The sequence below is a fragment of the Hevea brasiliensis genome, chromosome 10, assembly GCF_030052815.1.
Source record: "Hevea brasiliensis isolate MT/VB/25A 57/8 chromosome 10, ASM3005281v1, whole genome shotgun sequence".
NCBI classification, from domain to species: Eukaryota; Viridiplantae; Streptophyta; class Magnoliopsida; order Malpighiales; family Euphorbiaceae; genus Hevea; species Hevea brasiliensis.
In genome coordinates this window covers 2,262,827-2,275,816 of record NC_079502.1, presented here as the reverse complement: position 1 = coordinate 2,275,816, position 12,990 = coordinate 2,262,827, and the positions used below count along the sequence as shown (strand labels likewise).

Below are 12,990 nucleotides of genomic sequence, written 5' to 3'. Positions count from 1 at the left end.
CAGATTTGAAGAGTTCACATGTAGCAGTGGAGTGTTTGATCCTCAGAATCTAATCGAATACATGTACAAGAGAATACGCAAGCATGCCATAATAGTAAAGGGAAAGGCAGAGAAAAAAGTAGAAAACAAAGGCAAACAATCCGAAAAGGGGAACGATGAAGAAGAAGAAGAAGAAGGTGGAATCACGAATAGCATAATGCAGATATTGTGAAATCATCAGCTTCGCCTTCAAGGTTTCCTTATCGATTCGGACCCCGATAACACTCGCCCACTGATCGACAATGGGTGCGGTATTGTGCGTCCGTTTTCACTGCTGGTTTTTGCCCAAGTTTCATATGCGGAAAAAGAAGCAGATTTTGAGGGACCAAGCACACTGGAGGTGCAAAATCTTACTGTAATCCAGCTAAACACAGTATTCTGATTATTAGTGAATCATATTAAAAAAGAACCACTCAAACCCCTCTCAAAATTAAAAATAAAAGATTGCATTAAAGACCAAAAGTGGAAAAGAGGTATTGATAGTAAATTTGATTTTTTGAAGCTCTGGTTTGAAATATGAAAATTTAACTATAATTAATAATAATAATTGTCTTTTTTAGTTTTTTTATGAATTAGATTGAATATTCTTTCGTTTCATATTATTTTCAAATATTTTATTAAATATTATGCATAAAACTTTCAGTTTTTGGATAAAAAAAGTTTTACTTTCAAATGATTTGATAAAATCGAATTTAATTATGAAAAGAATAAAATAGAAATAAATAAACTAAAAGTAAAATAATTACAAAAAAAAAATCTATAAATATATATAATATATTCACAATATCAGATCAACTTAAATCCCCACTCCAACAATGGTGCATCGTTTGGACAGTGAAGTACATAGACTCAACACACTACCCAGTACCACAACGCAAAGCAGCAGTTGAGATAGTAACATAATGTCCAATGATCCCTCTGGCATTCTAACCATCCTTGCACTCTCAAAGCATTCACTCTATACTGTAGAATTCATGAAGAGGAATGCTAAAAAGTGTACTGGATACCTTGAACTGCTGGCTCAAGTAGGAAAAATCATTCAGAATTTTACCCCACAAAGCAAAGATTCTGGTTCAACTCAGACTCTTTCAGTAACAGTTAAGGCAGGTTCTAAATTAAGTCACAACAGTTTTGTTGGCCTCAATCAGAGCCAAAGAAGTGATGGAGTCTTAAGTTGCCTAAAGGGACTTGTTTAGTTGTGTTTCTCATTGCGCAACACATAATTTAACTACAATGAAGGTTAGATAGCTACTATTATCCATGTTTTATAATAATTCCATATGTTTTCTGACAGCCAAATGTTAAGCAATACAAATCACTTTGTCTAGTGATTAACAAATGAGATTAGAATCAAGTCTCAAGACTGTCTAAAATGGCAGTAAGTTTTGCTTTTGGATTGACAATTGGCAAGGCACAAATACAATAAGAAACATGGTCCAAGAATCCCCCGAAATTACGCAGTTCCATGGAATTTTGAGGCCTTATTCTGGAATGCTGCTAAAAAATATGTATATAGTAATACACAAAATTACACACATCCTTAGACAAACTATTCCAGGACCTCCAGATTTCCTAGTTTTGTCTAGAAATGCTAATGGGCAATTTCACCCAGAGAGCCTACCAACTGCTAATGTAGGGCTATGACTATAGTGACACAACCACTTGGCAATCAGAATAGAACATTCCATCCAATCCATGTGTCAGATATTCCATGTAGCTCAGTTATGACCAAAGACTGGTAATTAAGAATCCTGAGAAAGAAAGAAAAATCATGAATGAACACTAGCCCTTTTGGCCATAACAACCTTTTCATCCCATTAAATGAGTGGACTAAAACCAATTACATGAACCCATGTAGCACAAATGGTATGAAAAATCATTTTCCATATATCAGTATAGACTGTCTGAGCCACTCAAAACAAATTTGTTTAGGAAAAAAGAACATCACAGTACACTGAATTATAGCTAATCACTGGGTAAAGCTTATGAATACAACCATATAGTTGGCTTAAAAACTACAAGTATCAAAGATACTGACTGACAATAAAACTAGTTGGAACACCCAACCAACCGGACTATCTAAACTTAACATCAATGGTTCTTCTTCTATAGGAAAACCAGAAAAGGATGAGCAGGTGGTCTCATTCCTCTACAGAATTTCCAAATCCCATTTAGAATCTCACATACACAGTGCTATTATGCATTGCTTTTGGAGGAGCTGGACTACTCAGTTCTCCACAACGCTTTTATGGCATTTACAATTGCTACTACTTGTAAAAAAATTTCCCTTTGAAATAATAATAATAATTAAAAAAAAACTTCCAAGACCTCTCCTTTCATGATTACTGGCAACCACAATAACAATAATAGGAAAGAAAATTAACCCATTCTCCGTGTAAGAACAAACAACAATAATACAGCAAATTTTCCTAAGAAAATCAAAATATCAACAAACCTGTTAATGCGATTCCAGCAGTTTATTGAAGCAGAGCTCAATTGATGGGTAGAAAATTAAATTCAGAGAAGAGAAGAGGAAGAAGGAAACCATGGAAGCACAGGTTCAGAGTAAAAATTCCGAATAAAAAACCCAAAAAATTGGAGAAAGAACCAAATTAACCGAAAATTGGAGAAATGGAAGGGGCAATTTTTGGAAGAAAAAAAAATTTGGACCATTTCTCGATTTGTGCGTGTCATCCTTGCGCAGGGGCCATGCTAATCTTCTCTGTATCGTTCCAATTTTATCGGATGTCCCCGAAGGGACGTAAGCCAAATGCTTCGTGGATAACCATAAAGTCTAGCAAATGCATGTAACTAAGCGATGTGGGAGTTTGGTTCTCTTCTAACCAGTAAGCGTCAGCATTCATTTTAAACACGTCAGCTCATTGACTAGGACGCACCAAGCAAGCAAGTTCTAAACTCTCCATGGGCTACAACCCATCACTATTTTAGATAACGAGGCCCAAATTTTAGCCACATTTAGCCTTGTAAATTGAAATCAGGAGCAGGACAGTGTTGGCTGAATCCCACAAGTAGACCATCCTTAATTTGCAAGCCTCATATGCAACAGAAAGTGAGAAAAAAAATGTGGTGTTCTCTTTTGGTTCCTTGGTTGATGGGTTATGCCATGATTTGGTCCTTGACACTCTGGGTGTCTCATCTTGTGTTCTATCTCTTCTCTTCCCACCTAGAGTGAATCTTATCATTTCAGGCATATGACTAGAGAATGACTGCTTAACACTGATTAAAAAAAAAAGAAAAAAAAAGGAAGCTAGTTGTGTTTGTTTTTCAATAGAAGCCTAAAATGGTGTTGGAAAAGGTAAACGAACTGGAGGGTTCTGTTGAAAATGATTCAATGCCGATCCTCAATCAAGTGATGATGCTTAAATAAAATACAACACAGAAAGGGGAAAATATAAAAGAATTTGATTATAACTTAATAATTATCTTTCTTAATTTTATAATGAATTAGATTGATTGTTAAGCTTAATATTATTTTTAAATATTTTATTAAATATTATAAATAGTTTTTAAAAAAATTGCAAAGTAGATTTTACTTTTCGATAACAATTATTAAATTATTAGATAAAATCTAATTTAATAGTAAAAAAATAAAATAATTATAAAACACACTTATGAAGATGAAGATAAAGAAGGTATCCACCCAACACAATTAAATTATCTCTTTTTGATAACTGATTTCTATATAATTCGTAGGATACCCAATTTTTTTAATTATTATTGGTTTTTATTTATTAAAACTTATATTTTAAACTTTCATTATCAGCAAATTTAGCCATTACTTTCTTTCACAGAATAAAACTTCAAAAAATCAAATGCACTCAATAAAAATTAAATAAAAAAAAAAAAATAAAAAATCAAAAAAAATAATAAAAAAAAAAAATAAAAAAAAAAAAAAAAAAAAAAAAAAAAAAAGAGGAGTAAAATGGTAGAACCTCTCAATGGAGAATACTCAATAAGAATAAAATGATTATTTAATCAAAACTTCACTCAATCCAACAGCTCATTTCTTTTGAGCCACTGCTTCTTCTCTTTACTCTTTTCTTTTCTTTTGAGCTCTTGCTCACATTCTAGTCTCTTTCTTCCTTCTCTCTCTCTCTTTCTCCAGTACTTAGAACTAAAGAACAAAAACTATCCAAATACAAGAGAGAGCCTAATAGCACAAGAGATATCTAGAGATGATAGATTTTAGAGATTCACACACCTCAGAGTAGTAAAGAGGTACAAAAGGTCTGCCAATTGGGAATGCTATGCTCTGCATTACTATGCAAATAATGAAGGCATGCAGATATAGAAATTTAATAGATAAATTAATAGTTAAAATTATATTAATTTTATTTATTAAAATTTAATTTATTTTAATTATTTTGTTTTGATCTGTTGTTTTTTTTGTGTTTGATGATCTGGAATGAAGAGATGAAGAACAGGAAGGAGAACAGGATCTGGATTGGAAGAGAGGGATTTAGAACAGGATTGTAAAGAAAAATATAAGAAAGAAGATATACAATAAGTTGACAGCAGACAGTGCCTGCATCAAGAGTTATCAGATTCTGAAAGAATTCTCAGAATCCTGAGCTGATTCCTCTCTATCCCATCTCCTTCCAGTCTCTTACTATCCCATCTGTTATTATTTATCCATTATTCTGTTTAATTTAGTAATTTAAGCAATAGCAATATAACTATAAGTGCATAAGTAATCAGGGAATATAAAAGATGCAATAGAGGGACATGCCCCAGCTAGAGAGAATGAAATTGAAAAAAAGAAAGAAAGGAACCAACAATTTCAAAAGAAAGAAGCAAAGCAAAAAAAATTGCAAGTGCAGCATGTCAAAAAATGTCAAAAAATCTCAATAAAAATGATAATAGTAAATGAGAATGATCTAAATGAGAATGTTGAAGTGTTGATTGAGATTGAAGAATGAAGAAACAATGAGAAAAAAAACTAAATTTTAGAAGACTCACTAATGAGAACTTTAATGTTTAACTTTTTTCTTCTTTTTTGACTTTTGAGAATTTCCAGCATCAGCAAGTGGAGAAATATATTTATACAATCCAAACCAAGGAGAACAATTTTGATCAAATCCAAAAGGATTCAAAGTTCATCCAATCAAGAATGAGTTGTGTTTTTGATGAAAATCATAAAATATTTTGAATGTTGGACAAAATCATTTCAAAAACAACAAATCACTCAACAGAAGAGAAGAGAGAGAGAAGAGAAGAAACTGAAAAAAAGAAATGTCACTGTGCTAACCTTCTATTTTCCAAACCTTATTGGCAAGATCTAAAACATGAGCTATAGCAACAAATTCTACAGTTAGCAAGTCTGATGATAAGTGTATAGAAGTGGCAAGGGTGATATATAAATAGAAATGAAAAATAAAAAATAAAAAAAAAAAAAAAAAAAAAAAAAGAATGATTAAGTGATAAGGTGGTTTTGTTTTTTTTACTTTCATTTTTTTTTTTTTTTTTAGTTTAAGGAACATATTACCTGTATTATTAAGAATGGCATACCATAATTGTTTGCAACTTGGCTTCTTCATCATCTCAATTGAACAATTGAACAATTTATATGGACTTATGGACACATTGAAGAAGAAGATCACCAACTGTTTTCATGTGGTTGTTTGTTTATCTGTCTTATCTGCTGTGTCAAATCCCTGAGACCTTATATACCTGAATAATATAAGTTATTAGTGTATAAGATTATTTAACAAAAAAAATAAAAACAACTAATATATAACATTTAAAAAATTTGTTTCAAGGAAAAAGAAGAACTGGATCAGTTAAAAAAAAAAGCAAGCAAGAAATTTTTTTTCAAGAAAGAGAAGCAGAGAGAGCATATACATAAAAAAACACATGATCATCAGATCAGATCAGAGAGAGATGATAGATATATAATATACAATAAACTCAGGTATGCTTGACTGACTGTTTCTTTTATTCACCATTGCCCATTTATCCATAACATCATCTGCAGTCATACACATTATTAAACACAAAAACATTAAAAGCTAATAATCTCATCTCCTCATGGAGATAGATAAAGCAAAAAAGAAAAAAAAGAAGCAAAAGGAAGGAAGGAAAAAATGGAAAAAATGGGTTTTTGGTTTTTTTGAGTGAGGAACGCTAGATTAGATGATATATATATGTTTAATTTCTTATCCATTGGTCTGCAAGATTTGTTCTCTCCTCTCTATTATATATTATATAGATGATATTCATGAATATTTTTTCAGAAAAAAAATTTTTTTTCAGTTTAGAGGCGCGCTATAAACAACCTGAAGTGCAGAACGTAATGAGTAAGTAATAACAAAATCAGAGGGTAAGGGGGAAGTTCTAAAAAAAGAGACAGTTGCATTTACCTAATCAAGTCAGAAAAAATAAGTATGTTTTTCCCCTTGAGGGCAGCACTAAAAAAAGAGTTAATTTCAGAAGGACCAGAAAAAAGTGCATGCCACTCCAAATATTAATGCAGCTATAAACAATACAAACTGAGTAGATAGTTAACTGGATGAATATGGAAGAAGTGCATGATAGGGAAGTAACTGTATAGTGAAAGGCCTTTGACATATGTTGTTGCAGCAACTCCTTCCTCTTTGAAATCCAAAAAAAAAAAAAAAACAGTAAAAATATATTATATATATAATAAAAAATCAATGATGTTGGCCTTGGCCTCACTTATATAAAAAAAAGAATTGAAGAAAAGAAAGAAAGAAAGAAAGAATTCTTGTCTGATGATGTAAGTTATTTTATTTATTTATTTGTTTATTTATTTTTGTAATTATATAATGGTAAATTGCTTTTTTATTTGCTTGCATGATACCAAGCCCACATTGACTATCTACACAAACTGCAGGAAAGAAGCACCATGTTATTATGTAACTATACGTTGTGCAAACTAATAAACAACTACATGAATTGTTATCTAGGTACCTCTGTTGGCAATGTTGGAAGAATATAACATTTCAAGGCAGGAAAAAGAGGAGAGAAAAAAACAAAAAAATATATTTTTTTTTAACTATAATAATAAAAATTTTTTTTTTTCCATAGCAATGCATAACAATTTTTTTTTTTTTTTTTTTTTTTTTTTCTCTTTTGTTAGTTTCAATGACAACTAACAAGTTAGCTTAGCTTAATGAAAAAAAATCCATATTCAATGGTAACCTTTATATTCTTAACTCTTGCTGACAATGTGACTTTTGCCTCAAAGGAAAAGAAGAAGGTGCAGAGCCAGGTAGTAGTTGATCAAGATAATACATTTGGGTCTAGGCCAGGCACTGGTTGTCAACGTCTTTCAAGTAGGAGCTTGATTGGAGGCTTTAGCAATCCAACCCCTTTAAACAGAAGGCTTTCTGTCAGTATCCAACAGCTACGAACAAACAGCATCAATTCTGCAACTCAAGGTATATCCTAAATAAAGGAAGGACGAAAATACGGGGACAAAAGACATTTGGTCGACCTGGCTTTGGTCCTTATCTTCGAGATGAAACAGCTTCAGTGGTATCAACATTTTCTGGCCCTGTATGATCTCCCTAAATTTCAAGTCAGATTATTCATCTTCACGTGCAATGGGAGATCAAAATGCATGATATTAGAGAAAGCATATTGTGGAGCAATATAACAGAATCTGCAGAATAATATTTCGCTCCACTACATCAGTTTGAAGATGTTTATCTATGTCTCCCCCTACCGCCAATAGACTCACCTATAACCCAGATAATTTTCAGCAAGTGCTAAAAGTTTTAGAATTATTTTTTCCATCTTGATGCAGATGTAAGGTGTGGTACACCAATAAATTAATATCTACGGGTCTATGTAAGCTTGTTTTCAATGAGCTGTAAATTTTCCTAATTGATTGCTCACATTATTGTACACAGATTTGAATGTAAAGGATTTTGATACATTGCATAACAATAAACAACTCTCCAAGTTACAAATGCTGAGAAATTCTCATATGAACCAAGTCCACCGCGTAGCATATGTACAAGCAATGTGAAGTTGTGAACTTAGTAACTGAACTCATGTATGCTTCAAAGCAGGTTCGCAGGAGAAATATCTTCAAATAAACTTAAACATTAATTAAGACTAGTTATATTATAAAACAAATCAAAACAATTTGAGGATAACAAAAAGAAGAAGAGCATCTAGCTTTCATTTATCTGAACCGGAGCTTCATTTGCCGACTTAGCAAAGAAATCGTCAATCCGGCGAGTGCCAGGGGGGAGAGGTTTATCGGGCACGGGAGAAGGATGAGTCTTCTCAGCTGGCTGCTTATCGGAGGACTGAGTTGGCGCAGGAAGCGAGTCAAGAAGGAAATCACTGGTTGGCTGATGCCTCTTAACGGCAACTCGGATGTGATCGAGTTTCACGATCTTTCGCTTCCTCTCGATAGCAACTTCTGCTGATTTCTCTGCGAGGAATCGGAGAAAAAGCTCGGTGGATCGGGAAACCAGTAATAGAGCCTCTGAATTGACCTTGTTGATGTCTTTATCCAGTTTCACGATTCTTTTGACCCGTCCAGTTGGAAATTGGGGTCGGATCTTCACTTCTGTGTTCTCCTCTTCGGCCATTGATGATTAATCGGGAAATAATTAGATATTTGAAGCAAAAATTGCTTCTGGGAAATTCGACTTTTTAGGGTTTTATATTGGCGGGAACTGCGGTATTGGGAAATCGCCCGCCGCGATATGCTTCTTTCGCGCCTAGAGAACGAATGAACTATATTATGATTGAAATTTAAAAAAAAAAAAAATTAAAACGTTGCCGTTTAGACGACCACGGTCGATCTAGATCCAAAACCATCCCAGTTTAACTCAAACCGAAATTGAATCAAAACTCAGCAGGTTCGAATTTAAACTATGTTTTCACTCTCATATTAAATTAAATCGAAATCAGGTCGGTTGAGTTTGATATAATTTAAATTATAATTTTTTAAAATAAAAAATTAAAAAAAATAAAAACTATTGCATTGCTTCAAACTGAAGTCAGATTTTGTTTTTGAGATTGAGGGATGCTGTAGTTCAATTTCGAACCCTTATCTTTGAGAGTCAGAATTAATAATTCCAACTTGTAATTTATTTTTTTTTTTACTAAGCCTGTAAATAATTATTTATTATCTTTTATGCGCTTCTCTTAGAGGTAAGTTTTAATCTTAAAAATATTATATATTTTTTACAATACGATTTTTAATAAAAATTTTAAGTAATTAAATATTTTAACACGAAAAATATGATAATTTATATCTTATAATGAAGTTAAATATATGTTTAAAATAAATATATATTTAATTTTAAATTTTATTATATCAATAATTATAATAAAATTATTATATATAAATTAATTTTATTAAATAAAAATTTACACTCCTAAATTCAGTGAAGACAGAGTTATTACATATCACTAAGCGTAAAGACTTAATGATAAGCCCTAAAAGTTAAAAGTTTCTAACTTTAATCTGACTCTCTACATTTATATTAAGAACGAGTGGATTAACTATAAATAGTTCAATTTTAAGAGTCTTTAAGAATCTATTATGGCCCAATGATAAATTTCCCAATAATAAAGTTAATCGAAAACTAGTGAAACTGTTTAATTATGGAACCCGACGTAGAATTTTTTTTTAACAGTTAAAAAAAAAAGAAAAAGGCGGAGTTATTACATATCGCAGAGCATTAAATTTTTCCTTTGATCGGGTATTTGACGTTTTAACGGCGATAGTTGGCAGCGACCAGCGCGTTTGGGACTTGGGGCTTCACGCGTGCGACGTCAATAGATCACTCGTGTGAACGAAGGGAATTTTGGAAACCGCATACCGTTCTGTCCACACTCCTTTTCAGTTTTCACATGACTGATACATAAGCGAAGCAACGCAGTTTCTTCAGCCGTCACAGCCTCCAGACTCCGACCTTTCTCGCTCCCTCTCTCTCTCTGCGTGTTCTATTAACTGAAAGCCCTAGAGCTGACGACAGAGAAAATGGAGTTCTCTCAAGATGACTTCGATCGGCTCCTGATGTTTGAGCATACTCGAAAATCCGCTGAAGCTACCTACGCTAAGGATCCTCTCGATGCTGATGTTCGTATCTCCATCCTTTACTATTTATATATTTAATAGGAGTCACTTACGTCTTTCACACACATGTTTGCTGGGTATTTACTGTTTAGGGCTCTCACACTGTGACACACATGCTTGCTGCTTTATACGCTTACGGAGTAGTTTTGTTCAAATTGCCAATATATTATGTGATGGAAGTTTAGTGAATTGTTGATTAAGAAGGGTGATATATGCAGAATCTGACTAAGTGGGGTGGAGCTTTGATTGAACTGTCTCAATTTCAGAGCGTTCCAGACGCAAAAAAGATGTTAAATGGTATTTTATTAGTTATGATCCGAATTAGTAATTGTTATTGCTATGTTTTACTTGTTTATTGAGGTTGATGGACTGGATATCAACTTTATAGATGCCATTTCCAAGTTGGAGGAGGCTTTGGTGATAAATCCTGCCAAGGCTGACACACTATGGTATATAGGAAATGCAAATACCTCATATGCATTTCTGACTTCTGACCTTGCTGAGGCAAAAGGGTATTTTGATAAAGCATCTGATTACTTCCAACAAGCAGTAGATGAGGTAATTTATTTATGTTTTCATTTTTTCACGGTATATTTTGATTCGATTTTTATATTCTCAAACGAAGCTTATGAGTGCAATTTGTCAATGTAGGAACCCAGTAACGATCTCTACCGAAAATCTCTAGAAGTCACTGCAAAGGTATACTTACTTGCAGTTTTCCCCTCTCCCTTCCATATTGCTTTCGCATGTGGTGAATTTGGTGGCTGGCTGGCTCTGAAGCCAATAAGATCTTTATGAAATTTTCTTGGGGGATGCAGTTTTGTGCATATTTTTTACAATTTGAGTTGTTAACTCAAGGTTCCTTTGCAACAGAAGGCTGATGTAAACTTAAACTATTCATGGAAAGAAAATCACTAAAATATAAAGAGATCAATCGGGGCATTACTTTAATTGGTTGATGTGTTAATTTCTCTTTGAATATTTGTCTAAAAAAATACTTAGGGATACATGCCTGTTACGGATTTCAAATTACTAAAGAGTACAAAGGGGTAATTTGCCATCAAGAGATTTTCTAAACGACTACACCTGTAATTGTTTTTTGTGACTCTGCACCTGAACAGAATACATAAATCAATAGTGCTTGGTATATTAAGCATTATATTTGATAAATAGTAATGTTATGCTCATTTATGTTTAGGCACCAGAGCTACATATGGAGATCCATAAGCATGGAATTAGTCAACAGACAATGGGTGGAGGGTCTTCTGCTTCTTCAAATGCAAAGGTGATGGGTTTTAATTTTTTTATAGTGAATACGTATGTGGTCAAGACTTCTCTCCAGCTTTCCATTGATAGCACTGGCCTTTGTGAAAAAGAAGTTGTGTTACCCTTCTTGCCAAAAAATGAGTAAATATTTAGACATAATCTGTTCTGATTTCAAATAAGACATTCATATATGGGTTTTTTCTAATATTTTTATTGTGTATAGATTTTTTTTTTCAGAAAAGAGATATATGGTAAATGGGGGTAGTCAAAATAGGGAAATGAGTATAGTTTTGCACTGTGTTAACTTGTTTTACCTAAATTCATAATGTTTTTGATTGAGATTCTTAACCAGCTCAAAATAGGAACTTAATCACACCCCAACCTCAAATATGAAAGATTGCCAATTTGCCACTGTTAAGGGGGGAGGAATTGCTGCAATTAAAAGGATTTTGTTGCTTGTGGGACTAAATGTAATTACTTGAAGAATTTAGCAAATATTTTAGTCTTTTGTGCTTTAAATTTATTGTTTGAGTGATATAGTTCCTGTTCTTGTACCTGTTGAAAAGTTTATATCCAGTAACTGAAGCAGGGCTAGTGTTATGAGTCCTATCACTTATAAGCAACCACTATAGGCATAATTCAGCCTGTTAATTTTACCTACATTAGTTCATTGCTACTTATGTAATCAGGAATTCCCCTTATTTCAGCCTTGTGGTCTTTACTTTATATGTTTACTTTCTTCAAATGTTCTTCTAGAACATATTATCTTGGCTATTACACAGTTGCACAGCCTTGCTGGGGGTTGTTAGGTTTAGAGATGGTTGAGCACTGCTCCTCCCTTGTTTAGTCAAAGCACTATTGGCCATCCCTCCCTAGGAACCAACTCAGCGTCACTCCCAATCTGGAAACAAGCATGAGGTCTTGGGTGTTGCAAGTCTGAAAATATAAAAGGAGAATCCACACCATATATTACGCAAGAAATACAATGTTGAATCTCCTATTAAATGTTATGATTAGTTAGAGGTGGGTGGGAATGAGTGGAGATTGTAGTCGCCATTAAGTAGTCTCCAACTGCATGAGGGAGTCTGATAATTTAAAGTGTATAGTGTATACTGTTTCAAATTATCACTTTGTGTTGTTAGCAGCTTCATTAAACCCTTTATTTTTTTCTCCCCATAATTTATATTGCAGGGTTCCAAGAAGAATAAGAAGAGTAGTGATTTCAAATATGACATTTTTGGATGGATAATCCTTGCAGTTGGAATTGTTGCATGGGTGGGAATGGCGAAATCCCATGTTCCTCCTCCACCTCCAAGATAAGCCATAAAGTAAAATAGTAAATGTGTCAATGCTTTTGTTGGAACCTTCAGATGTTTATGAAACAATTACAACAGGAAGTCGTGTAGTTGATTGAGTTAAGCATGCAGTAATTCAATCTGCATGTTTATTTTGAATCTTCTGTTTCTTCATTGTTAATTTGGTCAGTAGGATTATTCCTGTGCGAATTTTAGCCATCAGTATGTGTAATCAATCTATTATGCTTTCCTCTTTCCTTCTTTCATTTGCTCAGGTTAGTGAAGTTCTGAAACTGTGCTTCC

At 33.2% G+C, this 12,990-nt stretch overlaps 2 protein-coding genes, 1 long non-coding RNA gene and 1 other non-coding gene across 4 annotated transcripts; 1 reads left to right on the top strand and 3 right to left on the bottom strand.

Moving 5' to 3' along the window:
• Positions 1-1,389: 1,389 nt before the first annotated feature.
• On the bottom strand, positions 1,390-2,864 carry LOC110634952 (uncharacterized). The gene is made up of 2 exons (XR_002491075.2): positions 2,495-2,864; positions 1,390-1,790 (listed from the first exon to the last, which is right to left on the bottom strand). It is a non-coding gene; the product is annotated as an uncharacterized LOC110634952 (long non-coding RNA).
• On the bottom strand, positions 2,698-2,800 carry LOC131169979 (U6 spliceosomal RNA). Its single transcript, XR_009140923.1, has one exon. It is a non-coding gene; the product is annotated as a U6 spliceosomal RNA (small nuclear RNA).
• Positions 2,865-7,935: 5,071 nt separating the features above from the next.
• LOC110634951 (NCT transcriptional regulatory complex subunit A-like) lies at positions 7,936-8,783 on the bottom strand. The gene has a single exon (XM_021784108.2). It carries the CDS (start codon positions 8,625-8,627, stop codon positions 8,202-8,204), a length of 426 nt encoding a protein of 141 aa, XP_021639800.2. The 5' UTR covers positions 8,628-8,783; the 3' UTR covers positions 7,936-8,201.
• A 924-nt stretch (positions 8,784-9,707) lies between these two features.
• LOC110634972 (mitochondrial import receptor subunit TOM20) lies at positions 9,708-12,953 on the top strand. Its single transcript, XM_021784139.2, has 6 exons — positions 9,708-10,129; positions 10,345-10,423; positions 10,515-10,684; positions 10,778-10,825; positions 11,325-11,411; positions 12,584-12,953. The coding sequence occupies exons 1-6, from the start codon at positions 10,031-10,033 to the stop codon at positions 12,710-12,712; spliced, it is 612 nt and encodes a 203-aa protein (XP_021639831.1). The 5' UTR covers positions 9,708-10,030; the 3' UTR covers positions 12,713-12,953.
• Positions 12,954-12,990: the final 37 nt, after the last annotated feature.

Excerpts from the sequence above, each read along its gene's own strand:
- LOC110634972 (XM_021784139.2), top strand. The coding sequence starts at position 10,031 with ATGGAGTTCTCTCAAGATGACTTCGATCGGCTCCTGATGTTTGAGCAT. Across the intron at positions 10,685-10,777 it reads TCCAACAAGCAGTAGATGAG|GAACCCAGTAACGATCTCTA; the intron begins GTAATTTATTTA and ends TTGTCAATGTAG. Across the intron at positions 11,412-12,583 it reads CTGCTTCTTCAAATGCAAAG|GGTTCCAAGAAGAATAAGAA; the intron begins GTGATGGGTTTT and ends TTTATATTGCAG.
- LOC110634951 (XM_021784108.2), bottom strand. The coding sequence starts at position 8,627 with ATGGCCGAAGAGGAGAACACAGAAGTGAAGATCCGACCCCAATTTCCA.